This window comes from Mirounga leonina, unplaced genomic scaffold, assembly GCF_011800145.1.
Source record: "Mirounga leonina isolate KUSES-001 unplaced genomic scaffold, KU_Mleo_1.0 Mir_224, whole genome shotgun sequence".
NCBI classification, from domain to species: domain Eukaryota; kingdom Metazoa; phylum Chordata; class Mammalia; order Carnivora; family Phocidae; genus Mirounga; species Mirounga leonina.
In genome coordinates, this window is record NW_023270615.1 from 8,923,734 (window position 1) to 8,944,255 (window position 20,522).

Genomic DNA, 20,522 nt, shown 5'->3' on the forward strand with positions numbered 1-20,522 from the left:
TCTCAAATAAATAAATAAAATCTTAAAAAAAAAAAAAAAGTAATGGGATTTGAGACGAACCATGAGAGATGATGGACTCTGAAAAACAAACTGAGGGTTCTAGAGGGGAGGGGGGTGGGAGGATGGGTTAGCCTGGTGGTGGGTATTGAGGAGGGCACATTCTGCATGGAGCACTGGGTGTTATGCACAAACAATGAATCATGGAACACTACATCTAAAACTAATGATGTAATGTATGGGGATTAACATAAGAATAAAAAAAAGTAATGGGATTTGCCAACAGAGACTATTCCTATAGGCTTTATTTTATTTTTTTTTTAAGTTTTTTTTTTTTTAAGATTTTATTTATTTATTTGAGAGAGAGAGAATGAGAGAGAGCACATGAGAGGGGGGAGGGTCAGAGGAAGAAGCAGGCTCCCTGCCGAGCAGGGAGCCCGATGCGGGACTCGATCCCGGGACTCGAGGATCATGACCTGAGCCGAAGGCAGTCGCTTAACCAACTGAGCCACCCAGGCACCCTATTCCTATAGGCTTTAAATGATAGAACGCATTTTGTAATATCTGTGGCTTAAGTGATAGATATATCCTGCAACTCTATTACCGATAAAACTTCTCCAGTTCTAAGTAAACTTCATAAACCAGTATAGATTCCCATCTGCATATGCTCAGAAGCCAGTCATCAGTTAGGGTTTGTGTTTTTCATGAAACAAAAGGGATGAAATCATCTTGGGGCTCCAGCTGCCTGGGTCAATCAGGTGACACAGACTGAGTACTTAGTACTGGGTCCTAGTGAACGTTAGGCCTGGGACAGATTTTTCCTTCTTATCTCTGCAACGACCAGAGGAGATAGAGCACAGGCTGATCTGGCAGTCCTTGGAATTTTGGTTATTTCACAGGAGTATTGTTATGGACTGAATTGTGTCGTTCCCCCAGATCTATTTTGTTTCAGTCTGCCATTCGACCAGAAAAGATCTCTCAAGTACCCTCTCTGTGCAAGAAAAGGGTCCAAGGAAGAATACTTATTTCTTTTAAATAAGAAAAAAGAAACATAAGGTCAAGAACCTCCTCTCCCTGCTCCTCCACCACCCCCACGGTAAACTTAAAACAGATCCATGTATCCTAGAAAGCCTGGGTAGAAAAGAAAATAACACCTGCTTTTCTTTCTTTCCTTTTTATGCTCCTCCCCCATCCATTTTCCTTTGATCGCCTCAGTCTTTGTGCTTAGTTTGGTTCTACCCAATGATTTAATTCATCTGGCAAAAGGTTCTTGGGTTATTTCACATGAGTGGTGATATGGACTGAGTTGTGTCCCCCCTAAATCCATTGGTTGAGACCCTAATTTCCAATGCAACTTTATTTGAAGATTGGGCCTTTAAGGAGGTAATTAAATGAAGTTATAAGGGTGGGGCCTTAATTCCGTAGAACTGATGTCCTTATAAGAAGAGGAAGAGACACCAGAGAGCTCTCTCTCTCTCTCCACTGGTACACATAGAGTAAAGGCCATGAGGACCCAATGAGAAGGTGCCACAAGGCAGAGAGGTCTCACCAGAAATCAACCCTGACAGCATCTCGATCTTGGGCTTCCAGCTCCAGAACTGAAAAAAATGCATTTCTGCTTTTCAGGTTACCCAGTCTGTGATATTTTGTTTTGGCCACCGAGCAGACTAACATGGGTGGCCATAGCCAGAACAACATTTTTGAAACCTGAATTTAATTCTACGCTTCTTCTACTTAAAACCTTTTGATGGTTTCTCATTTCCTTTATAAAAAAATCCCAAAAGCTCACTCTGGCCTACCACACCCACGGTGTATGTCCTAACTCCATATTCCTCCACTCTCCTGCCCATGGTGCAGCCACACTAACCTTCTCATTGCTTGGGTTGTCCAGCTCTTTCCATACTCAAGACCTTCACAGATGCTGTTCCCTCTGCCTGGATTCCTCCCACTCTCCCAGCTAATGCTCTCTCCCCACAGAAAAGCCTTCTCATGATCTCTCCCCTATTCTCTCTCAGAGTCCACTCTTCATTTCTTCCATAGCAAGTGCCACAATGTGTAATTCGAAGTTTATTTGTGTGTATATTTGTCTAACATTTCTCTTGCCCGTTGAAATGATTGTTAGCCAGTGAGGGCAGGACCTGATTTGTTCACTAGCATATCCCCCAGGAGTTAGTTTGGCCAATGACTATAGGTTTTTGTAGTGCCACTCTCTATAAGTTAAGCCACCTCTAAGAAAAGAATTCATGATTGTAATCATGTATAAAGTAATGATGTAATCAAGTATAAAATTGTGAGGGCCCCTTTCAAGGCCCTTCCCAGGGCCTGTGCAAGTAAGGTGCTCTGAAACATAAGTTTCCTTAGTGTATGGTAAGCACACCCCGGTGCCCAGGGTATAAATAGCCATTGAATAAATGAATAAGACACTAACCCTTGAAAACAAGCTCTTTGCAGCAGAATCTACGGGAGTGGGCTTCACAGGGGATGCCATCCAAGTGATTAGGTAGATCATCCTTATACAGGGGAGCTCAAACTGGTTTCTTACAGTTCCTTGTAGACATAACCATCAAGTGCCCCCCCAACATCTTCCAATAGTTTTTTATAGCTTTTATTGCCTCACAAAATATTTTTCATTGAGTAAAATACACATAACATAAAATTTACCATTTTAACCACTTTAAAGTATACAATTCAGTGGCATTTAGTACATTCACAGTGCTGGGCAACCATCACCACTATTCCGCTCCAAAATATTTTCATCACCCCAAAATGAAACTGTATACCCATTAAACAGTAACTCCCTAGCCCCTGGCCACCAAGAATCGGCTTTCTGTCTCTATGGATTTGCCTCTTCTGGATGTTTCACGTAATTGGAATCTAATAGCTTTTTAAAGGCACTGCTCTATCTAAAGGGAAGAGCGAGATAATTTCCAAAGGTTTGGCTGTTTAAAGAACTGGCAGACAAGACGATGGACTCTGAAAAACAAACTGAGGGTTCTAGAGGGGAGGGGGGTGGGAGGATGGGTTAGCCTGGTGGTGGGTATTGAGGAGGGCACATTCTGCATGGAGCACTGGGTGTTATGCACAAACAATGAATCATGGAACACTTCATCTAAAACTAATGATGTAATGTATGGGGATTAACAGAAGAATAAAAAAAAAAGAAATAGAAAAGAACTGGCAAACAGTCGTGCTAGCATAGCAACTTAAATGCCTTTTTTTTTTTTTAAATAGCCAAACACAAGATTACCAATCGTTTTTACTTCTTTACAGTTGCCTTTTTTTTTTTAAGTGGCCATCTTGAGTGATGTGGAGTAAGAATAGCAGACGGAGCATGAATAGTACCCCCACCCCCAGGGTCCCCACATGCACAGACTTCTGACTTACCGATGCCTGATGTGTGGTCTCCGGCACGATACATGTTTGGTTTTACTTTCACCCGGGCCCAGCCTGGGCCTTCTTTATCTTGATAAAAGTTGCAGAGATCTTCCTCAAAATTGCAACTGGCTTCCACGGCACTGAAGGGAAGCTCTGAACAAAGGAGAACCAAAGTTAAAGCGCCAGACCCTAGAGTCTCAAAGGGCTACATCAACTGGTTGACAAATACATACACATTTGTGCCAGGGAGACTGAATAAATAAACCACAACAAAATATTTTTACCCTAATGGCATGCTGACAGGTTAGCATCAAAATAACATCTCAGCATGACAGGAAAATTGTTCTTTTCCTCCCTTAAGGGATGGAGGGAAGGAGCTCTGTTCACACTCTCTATAAAAAATAAAGAAGTATCAAACTTCAAAAGAAATTTCCTTTCATAATGTAAAGACTGGGAGCAATTACTCACATACATCTTCACAATTCAAAATTCATTCATAGAAAATTAAAGAGAGAAAATGGTAAAGATTTTAAGGAATTCTTAATTTTTCTCTAAGACAGGTATTTTAGAAATAATATTTTCCAGAAATAATTTTCCTTTGTTGATCAATCTCTGTGTCACCAGCACAGCTGCTATCTATTTATAATTGACATTAGTAGTAGGAGCCAATCTGCTTAAAGAAAATCATTGCTCAGTATAAATCACGCTGTTCAAAAAGTCACACCAATTTCATCACCCATACTGCTATTATTTTGGCTTTTGCTGAGTTCTGGTATCATTTACCCTGGTCTATAAATACCACCTCATTCCAGATTGCCTGGAGGGAATGAAACATAAAAGATATCTGCTCTTTTGAGAATAACTTGGTACAGCAACAAGTGATTGTAAATCTCACTGTTCAGATTGTCTGAGTCCAGAGGAGATGTGACTGCCACAGTTTGGGACACATTCAATGTAGCCAACTGTGATCTGTTCCGCATGCTGACATACACTGGTCTAAGCTTTTAGGGCCAGATAAAGAGGGCACTGTTTTGAATAACTGGGAAATCACCTCCAGAGAAACATTTGAGTTCTGGAAGCAGTGACCTGATGAAACAGGGAGCTGTTTATGGACAAAAACTCACTATACTCTCAATTCCTCAATTTCCAAAGCAAGAAAACAGTCAAGTGGGCTGAGAAGCTGGCCCAGATTAAAGGGGATGAAAGAGGCATGACAACCAAATGCTATAAAGCACCTGAGATTCACTCTTGGTCCAAGAAAACAAAGAGCCATAAAAGACAGTATTGGGACAACTGGTGAAATTAGCATGTAAGCCATGGATTAGTTAATAATATTGTATCAGTGCCAAATTTCCTGAACTTTATAATTATCTGATAGCATGTGGAAAATGTGTTTGGTTTTAGAAAATACACACTGAAGTATTTAGGGGTAAAGGGGCATAATGTCTGCAACTTATTCTTATATGGTTGATAAGGCAAATGTGGCAAAATGTTAACAATTTGTAGATCTGAGTGAAGAGTCTAGGAGAGTTCTTTATAGTATTCTTGTAAATTCTGTCTGAGTTGAAAATGATACAAACATAAAGTTTTTAAAATACTAAATAAAAAAAAAGTGACCAACACCACCTTAAAAAAACAAAAAAAGAATAAGAACAAAATGTTCCTATATAATTGAATCCCGAATATATCTCAGGTGACAGGGCCTTACAAGTGTGCAAAGCGAGCACCCTGACGAACCAGAGTGGAGAAAAGGAAGTGAAGAGCATTCTCAGTGCTCTGAGGTTGGTAGGTTCACCCACACATTGCTGTGCCTGGCTCTGGGAGCACCAGGGAGTATCTTTAAGCCATGAAGATGAAGTCTTCGAAAAATGAGTATGATGTCATAAAGACAAGCCTCCTTTGACACCAGCCCCCCTAATGCATATTTGCGACCAGGGGAAACCCCATACTAGTCTCCAGTCTTAGTTATCCCTCTGCTACCTGGTAATGAAAAAGTAGATGAAAACCCACAATCTACAGATGGCCGTCTGGCTCCCAAAAGCCATTCGCAAAGAGAATGGCAGGTCAGTGAAATCACTCATGAGGGATATATCCCAAGGAATATACCCCTGGGCGGCCACAAAAGAACCATAACCCATTCATAAGGTGTGCAGGAGAGGCGAGAGGTGGTATTAAAACTTAAAAGGAAGCACGGCTCAGTTCTATCCATGGTGACAAACTGAGTCATGCAGAAAAGATGTTTCTGAGAATGCGATTATAGTCCTTTGCTAAATACCTGGTCCTTGAAATGGATTTGTCTGGGGTCCTGAGAAGGTCTGATAAAAAGAAAATCTCAAAAGCATCACTGAAAACCTAAATCTTTTTCACCCAGAGTGCTGCTTCTGCTATGAGACAGCGTCTAATTCCTGAAGACGGGGCCAGAGGGCCTGTTTGTGACCCAAAATGAGCTCGCCAGAGATCGGGGGTGGATGGAAAGCCTTTGCTTAAGGCTTGTTTCAGAGCATCCGGGCTGAGCGGCCATGACGATTGAGCGTTAATGACCTGTTTGAAGCGCAGGGAGGAATCAGAGGCAGTTGGAAGCCCTTGAACATCAATTGATCAGAAAAAAAAGAAAAAAGGGTGGGGGAAGAAAGGCCCTTTGAACAAGGTACCAAAAAGCATCACAATATAAGATGTAGTTAATTACTTGCTTTCTGACATTTGAACTTTTTAGAAATGAGAAGCTTTGAAGTTATTCTAATCAGATGGAGGGTGCTGCCTTTGAGAAGACTCTTTGGCAGCATTGCTCATCCTGAAGTTCATGGAGATGGACTCCACATCAGCCCCGGAGATCTAGATGCTCATTAGCAGCCTCTTCAATCCTCGGCCCCTGTAACGCTCGAGACAGCAGGGTGCAGTGTGCTCTGTAGGCTGCTAAACTGGCACAGGGGTTTTATTTTAGCACGAGCCAGCCCAAAAGCAGGCTGAGACGGCTCAAAGCTGGCTTGGAGACAGAGTGAGTGGGACCCGGCGCCAGACGGAGCAGTCTTGCTGGAGCAGGGGCTGGGCCACTGACCAGGCTGTGGAGACGCTTGAGGTCTGAGCTAAGGCAACTATAGCTGTAACCAAGGCAACACCCGGAGCCAGGTTTCCAATCAGACATCAAACGGGCAGTGTGTTGTTAGGGAATGGGCGTAACTGGGATTTAGGCCCAGGCAGACATCCTTTGAGGAGTATATCCATGAATCCATGAGTGTCAGGACCCTTCCAGTCCCTGGCCTGGGGGTGGGCTGGACCGAGGCCCCGAGAGGAGATTGGGCCTGAAGATGGCATAGCAGTGGGAGCTCTCAGTTTGGGGTTGGGCATCAAGACGGGATCTCTACAAGTGCATGGATTCACCTGTCAGCCATTCAAGGATTTACAGCCTAAAAGGAGAGCTTATTCCTACAGTCTAGGCGCTGGGCCAAACGTGGTGGTGGATGGGGAGGTCGTGGGTGGAAGAGGCTTGGAAAGGGAAGTGCCCTACCTCAAGCAGGTGGAGTGGGGAGGTCTCACTGTCCTCTGGTAGCATCCTGGGGGAATACTTGGGGAGTGACACGACACCGGTATTTAACACCTGTGACTCTATGATGGGTCCCAGGTTGGGAGCCTGGATTAACTCTAAGCCCAACCAGATGGTGGGAACGAGATGCTTCATATGTTGAAATAATTCCTGTCTCAGCCTTCTTGGGGAGATGAGGGAAGAAAATGCTAGATCCAGCTGGGAAAAGCAGAGACAACAAGTCTGGAGCTAGCCAAGATAAGGAAAAAAAATGTTGGCACCTGTTACGAAACAGAAGGGCATAAACTATTTGTGAAATGTGAGATGAAGTATGAAAAACGGAGGGCTCAGCGTCTAAGACTCAGAATCTGGCCCACAGCTGCTGAAGGAAAGGCATCAAGCAGGCTACTGCTCACCCCTTCACCAAGGCGGTGCCCTTTGCTGGTTCTCTTCAGTTTCAACCTGACGCTCTGGTCCCCAGCGAAGGGACAGGCGTATTTTGAAAGTTAAGTAAATAACATGAAGCCTCATGGACAAGCATTTTCTGTGTTCCATACTCTGCTAAGGCCTTCGCGGACATGAACTCATCATCTTCCTAACTGTGCAGAACAGATTCTTCTAATGTCGTCCCACAAATGTGGAAACAGAATCTCAGAGAGGTTAACATGCCCAAGGTCACCCAGTTGGTAAGTGGCAGGGTAGGGATGTGAATCCAAAGTCCTGGCTCAGGAGCATAACACTAGGATCACACTATTAAACCATTTTAAAGCAAAGCTGCCAGGTGGGGAAGTTCTGAAAACCAGCATGGAGCCTGGCTAACCTAATTATGTGAAAATGTGAATTGTTGGTGGTCCCTGCAGAGGAAGGGTCTGTATGTGGGCTGAATTTTACAGACAAATAGTCCTTATTTTGCTGGAATCTTTCTTTTCTTTTCACCAGTCATTGGGAAAGCGCTCACACAGATTCTGTATCTTTTTAAAAAAGGGAGAGTGTTTCCAAACATTACTTGTAAGGTGGTTCAGTAGATACTGTGACCTCCCACCTGCCTCTTCACCCCACCGTCTACCCTGTGCAGATACTGAATAAACACCTCTTCTCCCCTATGAATAACTTGGAAATAGAAAAGTTCAATGTAAATGCCTAGTGACAAAGAGGAGAAACTTTCCAAAAATAATGATAAAGAGGTGAAATTACTATTAACATCACTGAAATATTAGCTGATGAGATAAGGGCACAGTCAGATTTTTGAGAAGCAAATTAATGTTGGTTTCTGTGTTCTGTCTAATTTAGAGACCCTTTGAATCTTGGGGTTACAGTTTGGATTAAATCATTTCAATGAACATATTTAAATACGCATATCTAGTCTGGTTCTGTTTCACTAGCTGTTTTTTTCTTTTTTAAAATTAGAATTAGTAAAAAATAATATTTGGTTTTAGCACATTAGAGTGTTTCTCTCTAACTTGGGGGTAACACTTTAGCTCAAGTAGAAAATACTATCTTTCTCAGTCCCCTTGCTTGTAGAATACATCTGAAGCTGTATGAAATTAGACACCAATTCTATCTTAAGTGAAGGTCAGACCACAAGCGCCAGGTTCAAAAATTTACTTCCCATGCTCTAAAAAACTCAGAATGAGGGCTCATTAATAAGATGGGACAACCACTGTCTCCCTGGGGCCTCTCAAAAAAAAAAAATCACTAAAAGGTAAGGTCAATTGCATTTATCTGGGTTATCATGAATACAGTGTCATCCTTCTTATTCTAGAACATTTGTTGTCTTCTCATTTCTTTTTTAAAAAAAATATTTATTTATTTGAGAGAGAGGGAGATAGTGAGAGAGAGCATGAGCCGGGGGGAGGGGGTTGGGGGGGAAAATTAAGCAGACTCCCTGCTGAGCAGGGGGCACGATCTGATGACCCTGAGATCATGACCTGAGCTGAAGGCAGACGCTTAACCGACTGCGCCACCCAGGTGCCCCTAGAACATTTGTTTTCTAATTTACTTTGAATTGATTTGCTTACTTGTTTTCCCAGAAAGTAAGAATTTCCTCTCTTTTCCAAACACCAAGTTTATGGAAATTACAAAATTGGCCAGGATAAAAGAATTTGAGGATTTACTTAGAAAGAGAAATTAAATTAAGTCCATGATATAAAAAATATCGTAAACCCTCATAGAGACGATGTACCGAATATTAACATCTTTAAACATGGAGACATTTATAGGTCTTGGGTACATAAAATTAGAAAGAGTTTTTATCATTCTACTTGGTAGAGTTTGAGTTTTTTCCACCTACTCAGCCACCTGGGTATGGATCTAAGATATCCTTTGAAGAGAAAGATGGGGAGGGAGTGTGTTCGTATTCTTCCATTTTCATTACCTAGTAGGTAGGGACGGCCAAAGCTCCTTAACACATGACAACTGGCCTGTGGTGTCAAAAAATTTAAATTCACTCTGTGAGGGGGAAAAAAAAGCATAATGTTGCAGAAAAATGACCATTCGATTAAATAATTTCGTAAAGGAGGAGTTAACAGGAGAGGTGAGAAAACTAGAAAGAATTAAATCAAGTCCTGACCCCAGGCAGCTACCAAGAAAGGAAAATTCCAGATGCGAGCCAGAAGAGAAAGAAAATGCTTACCTGTCTCATTCTGGCAGTGAACAGGAGAGAAAGAAATGTCATCCAGAGCAACATATCCTCCTTTAGGACCATTGAAAGCAACTTCAAAAATAACCTGCAGGGAAAGATGACAGATTGTTACAGGTTTACATATTTTCTGTCAGGCTTCAGAGCTCTTAACTATGATTTATGGATTTTTTAAAAAGATTTATTTATTTCAGAGAGAGAGAAAGGCAGAGGGAGAGAGTGAATCCCAAGCAGACTCCACACTGAGCGTGTAGCCCGACATGGGGTTCGATCTCATGACCCTGAGAGCATGACCTGAGCTTAAACCAAGAGTTGGACCCTCAATGGACTGAGTCATCCAGGGGCCCCTCTTAGTTATGATTTAAAATGATGTGGCCGGCAAGTCAGGTGATGGCAAGTTATAAGTGATTAGGAATCATGTTCCTAAATCTAGGGCAGCTCCCGACTTGATCCACAGTTTCTTGAAGGGGGAGGGAATACTAAGCCCTAAGTTGTATTTTATTGGTGGATTTTTCCCCTCACTTGAGTGTATATCACTCTCTGACAGAACCACAGACTCGACAATTTGCACGATGACCTTCAATTGAAGAAACAATAGGCTCCCTGCTGAAAGCAGGCCAGGCTCTCCAATTGCCCTTCACAGAGAACTAAGGTCCAGCAGGGTTCTTTCCCTTTTGCACACATGAAATTCTCTGTGAGGGGCGCCTGGGTGGCTCAGTCGTTAAGCGTCTGCCTTCGGCTCAGGTCATGATCCCAGGGTCCTGGGATCGAGTCCCGCATCGGGCTCCCTGCTCTGCAGGGAGCCTGCTTCTCCCTCTCCCACTCCCCCTGCTTGTGTTCCCTCTCTCGCTGTCTCTCTCTGTCAAATAAATAAATAAAATCTTAAAAAAATAAAAAAGAAATTCCCTGTGAGGGTTCTGGACAAACATGCAGAATCAAAGAGGATGACCTGTTTGCTAAGGCGAAATCAGGCCCCAAATTCTAGGTATGGATGTCAGCATTTTAGCATGTCCAGGTACATCCAAATGGTCAGAAAGAACATGAGGTTGTTAATGAGTTCAACCTTTTCGTGTTTCTCCCTGCTCTGCCACCAGCTTCCACCCTGAGGTCAATCGACTACCTTCTGCCTGTGCCCAGGGGGATCGGGAGGGGTGCGCACAGCTCTGCACACAGTGGGGAGCATGGTGGGAAAACCGCCCCAGGGTGCAGCCCACTCTAATGAATTAACACGAGAAGATGCAGTGTTGGCAGGGGTGGAAACTCAGGCCAGACAGATGACATGAATGCATGACATGAGCTTGGTGTGATGCAGCAGGACAGGGTACAGACGGTCCTGAAATGGGGAACCCAAGCCTGGTCTTAAGGGGCGCCTGCTACTCCGCTTCCTCAATTGCTGACATGTAGGAGTTCAGGCCTGATGTGTCTGGACCTACCAAATCATCAAGAGGACTGGATCTCTAGATTGTTACTGGAAATCTTTGGATTTTTCAGTGCTGGCGATTTATCCAAACACTAAAACGAACGTGGAAAAACAAGGGACGCACAACCCACCACTCTAGCAGCCAGGCAAATCACTGTGGGCAAGATCTGACCCCTAGGTGTCTAGTTTTCAAACCTCTTCTAAAGAGAAGGGTGTCTTGGAGGCAGACAGACTAGAGTTCAAATCCCATTTCTGTCACTAGCAAGGTGACCTTAAATACCTTGCTAACCCTCTTAAGGCTTTGCCTTTGTTATTTATAAAACCGGCATAATAACCCCTACCTTGTAGGACTATTGAGGAGATTAAATGAGATGAAATATATATATAAAGCCCCTAGCATGGAGTCAGGTGCATCCTGAGCTCTGTACTAAATTCATGCGGATTTCTCCAGGTTGACCCCCTCTTCAATGCATATTCAGGTTTGAGCCTACTTAGCCGCTAATTAGCTCAAGCAGGTTCCTTCCCTCCTCTAGGTCTTAGTGTCTCCTGTCTCCGGTTTTGAAAGAAAGAGTGTGGACGAGATGGCCCAGTTCAGCTCAACAACAATGGTCCCATAGACACTTGGATTCTGCAAAATATAAGAGGGGCCCCGGAGATTTGTTGCTGGCAAAGGTGAGGGCTGGGAACAAAGGGGACAGATGTGGACCAGTGAGAAGGGGCAACGGAGTCCACAAACATAGCACAGGTCCGCGACGTTTCACTTTCAGGGTGCTCGCTGATCAAGTGAATGACAGAGCTTGATCTTACTGAGTAGGTGGGGTGAGAATGCTTCCAATCAGAATTTGTAAATCACAGCCCACGTGCCAGCATGTTCCCTCTTGTTCGGAAAAGGGGGTCTCAGATGTTTGCTTTCCTTTTTAAAATTCATTTGAGAATCTGGTGACATTAAATTCCCTGGGTTCTGCAGAGTATTTAGTTCCTTTGGCGGCAATTTCCAGTAGCAGCATCGTGAGTTAGATTGCTGGAGCAAAAGCACACACATGAGAACCAAAAGCATACATATTGAAGTGGGGTAGTGTCCAGAATTGCGACTTTTCAAGCACTGATATAAAAGAAAATTCAGCAAAGTCTCACTCATACAAATCCTGCCCAGGGAGTTTATGGTCAGATGGAAGGAGTTTGCAAAGAGACTGTCGTCACTGCGTGTGTGACTCATTTGACTTTAATAGAAGGAAAAGTTTCTGAAACAGTATGTGCATTTCTTTTCCACCTTATAACCCAAACGCAGAAAATTTTCCACTGGGCTGCAAGAGCAAACCACGGCCTCGTCAGACTTGGGGATAGGAAAGAGCGCACGGCCTGCAAAAGGCATGGTGCTCTCTCTGGAGCTGTGGGTTGGGGGGGCCGGAGGGGATCTGAAGGGAGTATGGGGAGTGGCAGGCCTGTCTTCAGCAGACAGAACATGTCACCGACCAATCCGATGCCAACGCTCTCCGAAGCTCCACGTCAGGTGAGCCAATGACCCCACCCAGAAGCATGCAGAGAAGAATCCACCTCTTCTGCGCTCTAAAGGGAACCATAGGAGCTATTACCAAAGGCACAAAGCACAAACTAGGGGATGTTAACAAACCTGTGGTAACTAAGACTCTACGTAGAGCTCCAAATCTGCAACCACAATGGTGCACCCACTGATTCTAGGGGTCCTCTGGGGTCCTCGGACAGAGCTGGGCCTCTGCCTTCAGCTCTAGGTCCGATTTGAGTCCAGGACTTTCCTAAGTGCCTGGCACTCACCAGCTGTGTGACCTAGATAAAAAATAGCAAACTGCTTGGGCTCTCTTTTTCCTCCTTCCTTATCTGCAATGTGGGGATAATTTTATCTACTTTGGGTTGTTGTAAGTACTGGAATACACACATAAAAAGAGATATGTATTAATATACATGCTTAGAAAATAGGCCCGCAATGATGAACACCAAAATGTTAGTGTTCTCATCCTTGCAGGCTCAGCCTGGGTGGTTTGAGTTTGTTTTGCTTTCCCGGATTTTCTAATTCTTCTGCACTGGATATTTATCACTCATGCAACTGTAAAAAGTTTTAAAACTAAAGCACCCAGCCTTGTTTCAAACTGGGGTCACAATGATAAATCTTTCTAATACTGAGGACATTATTTATACTGTAAAGGAGGAAAGAAGAAAATAAGTTGGCTTTTTTTTTCTTCTTCTTCCTCCTCCTCCTCCCCCTCCCCCTCTCCCTCCTTCACCTTCTCCTTCTCCTTCTCCTTCTTCTTCTTCTTCTTCTCCTCTATCTCTAGAAAGTCTCTTCCCTCAAGTAAGGGAAAGGTTCATCCCTGCTCTGAGGAATGGAAGTTCAAGGGTGGGTTTCACCCTAGAGGGCATTCCTCTCTTTTGAAGTCACGACCACAGTGCAGGTTGAGAGGGCATGTGCGCCCAAGAAATGTCGTTGATGGACTGGATTTTCCCTATTTGTCCTTGGGGAAAACAGTCTTGGTAGAAAGCAGAAAGATGCAGGGAAAAGAGGAAGAGGGAGAAGCAGAGGGGGCCCATGGAAGGAAAGGGAAGATGAAGGTGGACACACAACAGAGAAGAGCGGAGCACTGTGGCCGGTGTCTCCCGATCGGCAGACGAACGAGTCGGCAGCACCCCCGCACAGGGCACAGCGGTGAGGCCAGGGCGCACCTGCCTCCATACCCACCTCCATGGGGTACGGCGCGCTGAACTCCACCTCAGCCAGATTCCAGGCAGCATTCCCTGGCTGGCCCACTTTCCAGATTTCCTCGTAAAGGCCGGCCCCATCCCGAGTATAGAGGGAGAAGCTATTGTCATTCCCCTGCTGGAGTTGGTAATAAAACGACAGGCAGCCGGACATGGGGGCCGTGGTCTTCGGGGAGATGAGCTGCGCCACCTCCTGGAAGTGCTTGACATACACCGAGTCCACGTACATGTAGTGGCCTGAAAATCACACGGACAGGACACGCAGTGTAAGACGGGCTGGGAGGGGCGTGGTTGCAGGTGACACAGTGCGATGCTGGGATTGACTTCAACACAATCCAGGGGCAGGGGTGGCAAGGACGTGGAGGAGTTATGGCCACAAGACGTTTGACCAGGGGTCCACGGGTATTGGGCTGGAAGGGGAGTGTGAGGAGTTCAAAGGTGCTCTGCTAAATCCAAGCCAAGAACTGTCCGTTCTCTTTGCCTCACTTGTGGTTGAAGTAAAATACACATATACGAAGTACTGGAATTTTCACAAGCTGAACGCAGCTGTGGAAAGAACCAGAACATGACCCCAGGAGGCCCCCCTCCTCCCAGGCCTTCTGTGAGTTACAGGATTTCCAAGAACATACCAAGCATACCATCTGTTCCTAAAGGGGCACAGAGGGACCTACCTTCCTGTACATCTTTACAATATACACAAAAAGTCAGCGAGTCTTCTTTGAGCAAAACTAAGATTTTTGACTTCAAACTGGATGACAAGCTTTGCCTCTTTAACAGAACATGTAGCCACAGTTGGGATTTGGGAGGTTGGACTTGGGACACCGCTCTTGGCGAGGTCTTGGTGGGCTCTGGGCCTGGAGGCTGACCTCTGTTAGAGGCATTTTGGTGAAAGAGAGGAACCAGGAGGCCAGAATGGGGGGAGCCTGGATTTGGCATTGAAGAGACCTGAGGTCGAGTCCTGCTGGGACCTCAAGCAAGTTACTGAATATCTCTGGGCTTCAATGTCCTAATCTCTACAGGGAGAACCAAATACTTCCTTCCTGGGGCTAGTTCGAGCATTACATGAGATTATGCATGTGACATGCTTAGCGTGGGCTTGGCACATTGTAACTGCCTAACGCAATTACAATGAACTAAAGGAATGTCATTAATGATTTTGGTACCATGGCTTCCCCACTGTCTGTTCCGTGTAAAGAGTCATTGTCATTATTGGCAATTAAAGCTGCAGTGATGGAGGGCTGTATTGTAGCTTCGATAGAATGACCTTTCTATTTGTAAGTTCAGAACAACTATAGCTTAGTATCTTTGTTTTATTGCATGGTGCCTGATTAGTAACAACTCCTTGTATCCTCAACACACTAGCAGTAAGGGTAGTAGGAAGACCATATACCTGCATAGACCGGACACCTGCTTTACATCTCGCACAGCACATGATTATTTAAAGCACAGATAGTCTCAGAAAGGTCCTTGCCTCAAATGGCAGAGGGGAGAGGTGGGTAAATCAAGGCTCGCTTTCTCCTGGCGGCAAATTGTTCGACCCCCCTGAATCACCTCCCTTGTTTAACTATAATTTCTCTTATAGTTAGACAAGACATGCAACCGTGAATGAATAGAGATCACAAACTCAGATGACCAAGGGGCCAACATGATCAAGTATACCACTGAGGCAGAGTGGGTTCTGGGAGGAAATCGAGGGATGCATTCGTTGCCAACATCTGAAATCATATTTCATTAGCAACAAGAAACAGCAATCAAGCTTCTGTTCGGAAACATCGGAAAATCAGGTTGCGCTGAACCCACATTCCGAGCTGCCACCACCAGCGGGTGGCCCAGAGTGGCAGTCCCCACCCCTTGTGGGCTGCGCTCTCTAGCTCAGGACTGAGTGTATCCATCCCTCTGCTCCCAGCTGGTGCCCTGACATCCAGCCCGGCACCTCAGGCTTTTCCCACTGAAGCTCAAAATCTAAATTTTCATAGCAAATCTATCCATTTCAAAATGATACCCCCTATCTGAGTTTGCTAGGGTTGCTATAATGAAGTACCACAAACTAGGTGGCTTAAACAACTGAAATTGATTCTTTCTCCCCAGCTCAGGAGGCTAGAAGTCCCAGATCAAGGTGTCAGCGGGATTGGTTCCTTGTTCCAAGGACCGTGAAGGAGAATCTGTTCCAAGGCTCCCTCCTATCATCTGTGGTTTGCTGGCAATTTTTGGCCTTCCTTGGCTAATAAAGCTCTGCCTTCATATTCACATGGTGTTCTCCCTTTGTACAGGTCTCTCTCTGTGTCTAAATCCGCCCCCCCCCCAACTTTTATAACTACACTAGTCATATTGGATTAGGGACCTACTTCGGTATGACCTCATCTTAACTAATCACATCTGCAACAACCCTACTGCCAAATAAGGTCACATTCTGAAGTCCTGGGGGGCAGGGGGCGGTTAGGACTTCAACATATGGTTTGGAGGAAACACAGTTCAACCCATAACACCCACCACTGCAATTTTTTAAACTCTGTCTCTGCCAAATAAGCATATCTGCAGGCTGGAAACAGCTGAGGGGCTCTCACTTTGCTGACTCTGGCAAGGGATTTTAAAGGACGAATCAGAATGTCAGACTGAACAGAATCAGAGAAACTCTGAACCGGAAGGAAGGCCATGCCTCCCCCACCCAAGCTCCAGTGCCCACGGGAGCACTGTGGGGGGAAGGGGGGACAGCCAGCCCCCCCAGAATACTTTACTAATAGAGAACACATGCGACCAGCTAGCCTCCATAACACCCCTTTGCTCACCGAGAGCTCTTGCGTCAGAGGCAGAGAGGGAGTGTTGAATGCTCTTTGTAACCTGTCTTCCAATGAAACAGAATCCCTTTCCAAGATACGTGTGTGGGGGCTGGGCCTGGGTAGAGGAGAGACCTAATATTTTGTTTCCTTGGTTCTTCATTGTGGGGGCCATGGAGGTGGCATGTGACTCCCCTTCAGGTGAACTTGCTGCAGGGAGCACAGCTGGCTGACAGCTTCCAGCTGCCTCACCTCTGGACCCACATCAGCGCTTGTGCCAAGGCCAAGTACACTGGGCTGTTCTCAGCTGGTGACTAGGCAGAACAGGATTAGCAGAGCGGGGCCATTCCGCCTGAGGGGGGCTCTTCAGCAGCCGCCCCCCCCCCCCGCAGCCTGGCCTTTCCCTCCCAGGTGTCAGTCTTCTCTGCCGTGCTGGAGGCCCTCCCTAGCCAGCGCCACGTTATGACTTTTGTGGGCCCTAGGCCCTTTGGCCGCTGTGGGTCCATGCCTCCTTAAAAAATATTAAGCATTCTATTTTATGACTGCGTTGGTATAAAGATGAACATAATTTAGGCCGGACTGATTATTTTATTTGTTATTAGCACGTTCATTTTTTTTCTTCCGATTTTAGAATAAATAAGATGAAAACATTCTCATGGACCCTAAAAATGTCCTGGCCCCTAGGCACTGTGGCTACTCTGCCTAACAGATACATTGACCTGGGCCCCAGTGACTCCAGCTCTCTCCTCCTTATCCTTCACGGCCGATAAATCTCTTCCTCACCCAGTCCAAGCTTAGGGTCTTCTTCCTGGAGGACCCAAACTGACGCAGCCACGAAGGGGAACTCACTCCACCGAGGGTGAGGAGCACCTCCAAGACGTCTGGGAGATTCTCGGTGAATCCAGAAGACGTCGCAATCCACTTGGAGGCATTCATAATACTTGCGGAGTGCGCGGCAACTGGGCTTACAGAAATGTCCCCGTCCCATTAGGAACCCATCTTCCTCACAGCTGACAGATATCTGACAGTCTTCTTTAAAGGCCAGTTACTCACCCGCTGTGTGGCTGCTATTTCAATTCCTGAATTTGCCGGTAAAGTGCTTCATTAACAGCTCATGCACAAGGGAGCCAAAGTCACATTTCTGATCCCAAAACCATCCAGCAAACACAATGTGACGTGCCCACAGTGAGTCAGAGAGGCTGCTGGTGCTGAGACCAGGACTGCTGACACCAAGTCTCCTCTGGAGCCATAGACTAGACCACATTCTGTTGCTTACCCGCCCCCCCCAACCCCCATCATTCAGTTGTTGCCAAAGTTAGATACTATTTACCGACAATCTGAGTAAGACTTTCTCACTGGGAAACCAAAGGTAGCTGGCTCATCTCAGCTGAAGGGGTGGGGATGACTCAGAAATCACCAGGTGTCTGCCCAGGATGCCAGGCTGGAGGAACAACGCCCAGCCCAGGCTCAGTATCATTGGATATGACCAACGCTGAGGAAGAAGAGCAGATGTTTGGGTGAATGCAGGCACCGTTTTGTGCACCTTTCCAAGGGGAATGAAGAAGTGGGCCTGGAATTCTTGGGAAATTATGTCTCTCATGCTTGGTATTATGAGAATGTTCCTGCCCAGTTCAATGAGGCCAAACTTTCTATCTGGCCCAGGGTTCTAGGGCCTGCAGAATACCTGGGAGAGGCAATTTATCCAATCCTTTCAGTAGGACGAAACTAGGTATTGGTGGACCCTAGATGTACCAATCCTATAACTAACCAAATCTTTGGGGGGGATCCTGCAGGCCACAAAGATTTGTAAGTATTCAGACTTTAACTGTAAATGAAAGAGTCTATGAAGGGGCCATGAGTTCTCCATACAATTAAACATCGAGAAGTTCACTGCCAGTCCCCTGGTCATTGCTGCTTACTCAGACTCGTGGAGCCAGTCTATCCTTCCCTAATTCTGGATTATACACAAAGAGGCTTCAGCTTCTAGGGGAAAAAAAAAAAAACCAAACAAACAATTTCCAATTCTGTCGAAAGATCAGAATCTCAGTGATGCCAGCCAAAGGCCCCATCTGGGGTCATGCCCGCGGTGACGGCACATGATTACTTGCTTCCCTTTATGTAGCAGCCCACTGTAGGTTCGCTCAACGGTTCATGTGCAACCAGGGGGTCTCTTTTAGGCAGCCATTTTCCCTTGAATTAGGAAAAAAAAACTTTGAGGGCAGTTCCTGAACTTCTATTTTCAAACAGTCTGGCTACCCCGCATTCCACAAAAATCGATGCCAAGGCATCCTCTGACTCAGCTGGGACTCAGCCTTGTCCGCCATGCTTGTGCTCTAGTTGTGACGTGTGTCTACATCCGTGTCATGCTGTCTCCTGGGTCAGGGGGGAAGCACCGTCTGAAGAAACACAGGCCAGCTGGAAAACCCCACTGGTCTACTGCCGCCATGAGGAGACAGCACCCAAATCGGGAGGTCATCACGCCTGCTCACCCCGTCTACCATCTACGAACCCAACACTCATCTTCGTGGATCTTTAGTTCTAAGGGTTTGGGTAAGTTTCACTACAGTAGAGTCAGGCTCTAGTCTTTTTATACAGCTTTCAGAGATGACAGAAATGTAATAAATGGGCACAAAGTGGGATGTCTCCCAGTCTCTGCTAAGAATTCAGTGCCAAGAGCGATGGGAGACAAGTACTGCTGTTCTGTGGTACCCTCCCATCCCTGTGGCCTATGTTACATTGTGGCAACCGGGGGTCTAAGCCAACCCCACCAGGCTGATCCCTCCTCTGCCCTCCAGCCTGAATATATAAGGCCAAAGAAGGATCCGAGAGATCGTAGACAGAGTCTCTTTGGCGACAGGTGTCCCGGAGCTAACCCGTCGTGGGTTTTCTTTTGACCCCCCCCAAGGGAACAGCAAGGGATAGCTTCCCCTTTCTTATTCTGATCCAAGAGAAGAGGCTTAAAGGAACCAGGTGTGGAGAGAGTGGAGGAGGGAAACCACCCTCTAACCTCACCCTGACCCACACTTGGCAGAAATTCCTGAATTCTTCAACTGCCCTGGGCCTCAAGAGAGGAGGGTGCTCAGGGGTTTCTTGGGAGAACTTAATCACTGATAACTGGGGTTTGCGGGGTACAAAGGCTGGTGCCTGGCTCTTGGCTGTATACATCTAGAAGCAAGACGTCTGTAGGGACCTGTGGGGGCAGAGTGGAGAGAAAGGATTTTGTGGCCAACAAGTAGTAACTTTCAGAGTCCGGTGGGGAAAAGATTTGAGTTTTCCCTTAGCCTAAGTGGGCAACTCAGAAGGGGCTAGAATGCCTTGAAAGGACTCTTCTCAAAAGAACTGCATGCAGGTGGTAACTCCAACAGGGGCTGGCGTGGTGTAGCATTGCTTCTAGGTGCTAAAGGGACTCACAGATGGCCAGCTGGAGAGTGCATCATCCCTGTCTGGGAGTAGTGAGGTGGGGTTCCCCACTGGCAGTGAGAGAAATGGGCAGCATGTGGCCACCTGCAGTATAAAGGTCATGAACTCCAGCTTCAACAGCACTGGTCACATAAGATCCTTTGTCCCCTTCCCTTCCTTTTCTGTTCCACTGTTACACCTCCTTCCAACCCTGAAGGAACCAGCAGCAGCACAGGGAGTGGGAGAAGAGGAAGGGGGAGAGCCAAGGAAGTATGAAGAGAAATAAAGCCCAAACCCTTCTCTTTATGGCTCCACCATGCTTTGGTCTGGGGGAGATTTGAATCGGATGAGATGCTGGAGTTTTGACTGGACAGAACTGAACCCCTGAAAAGGAGGCTGTTAGTTCATACTTGAAAGTGCCCAGAAAGCTAACGTAAGTCATCCAAAGACAGGGAAAGGTGAATGACAGAGCCTGCACAAAGGTGATGGTGAGAAAATTCATAAAGTTGCTTCCCTACTGAGAGCGTATGCAAGGAACCAAATGGATCAATGCAGAGAGTAAATGAACAGTGCTGTTAAGAGGATGCTTGAGCTCAGTCTGAACTGAAAGGAGAAGAGAATGCCGTGAATTATGGAAAGATGCTCCATCCACCTCACAGCCTTGGAGGG

The 20,522-nt window shown here is 45.8% G+C and overlaps 1 protein-coding gene across 1 annotated transcript in view; it reads right to left on the reverse strand.

Annotated features, from left to right (window-relative positions):
* The window catches only part of MAMDC2 (MAM domain containing 2), a 142,435-nt gene that overhangs the window by 46,968 nt on the left and 74,945 nt on the right, over positions 1-20,522 (reverse strand). The window contains exons 6-8 of the mRNA XM_035029074.1: positions 13,661-13,917; positions 9,525-9,618; positions 3,382-3,525 (exon numbers count right to left, since the gene is read on the reverse strand). Of these exons, the coding sequence (XP_034884965.1) occupies positions 3,382-3,525; positions 9,525-9,618; positions 13,661-13,917 (495 nt within the window). The remainder of the gene's footprint in view (positions 1-3,381; positions 3,526-9,524; positions 9,619-13,660; positions 13,918-20,522) is intronic.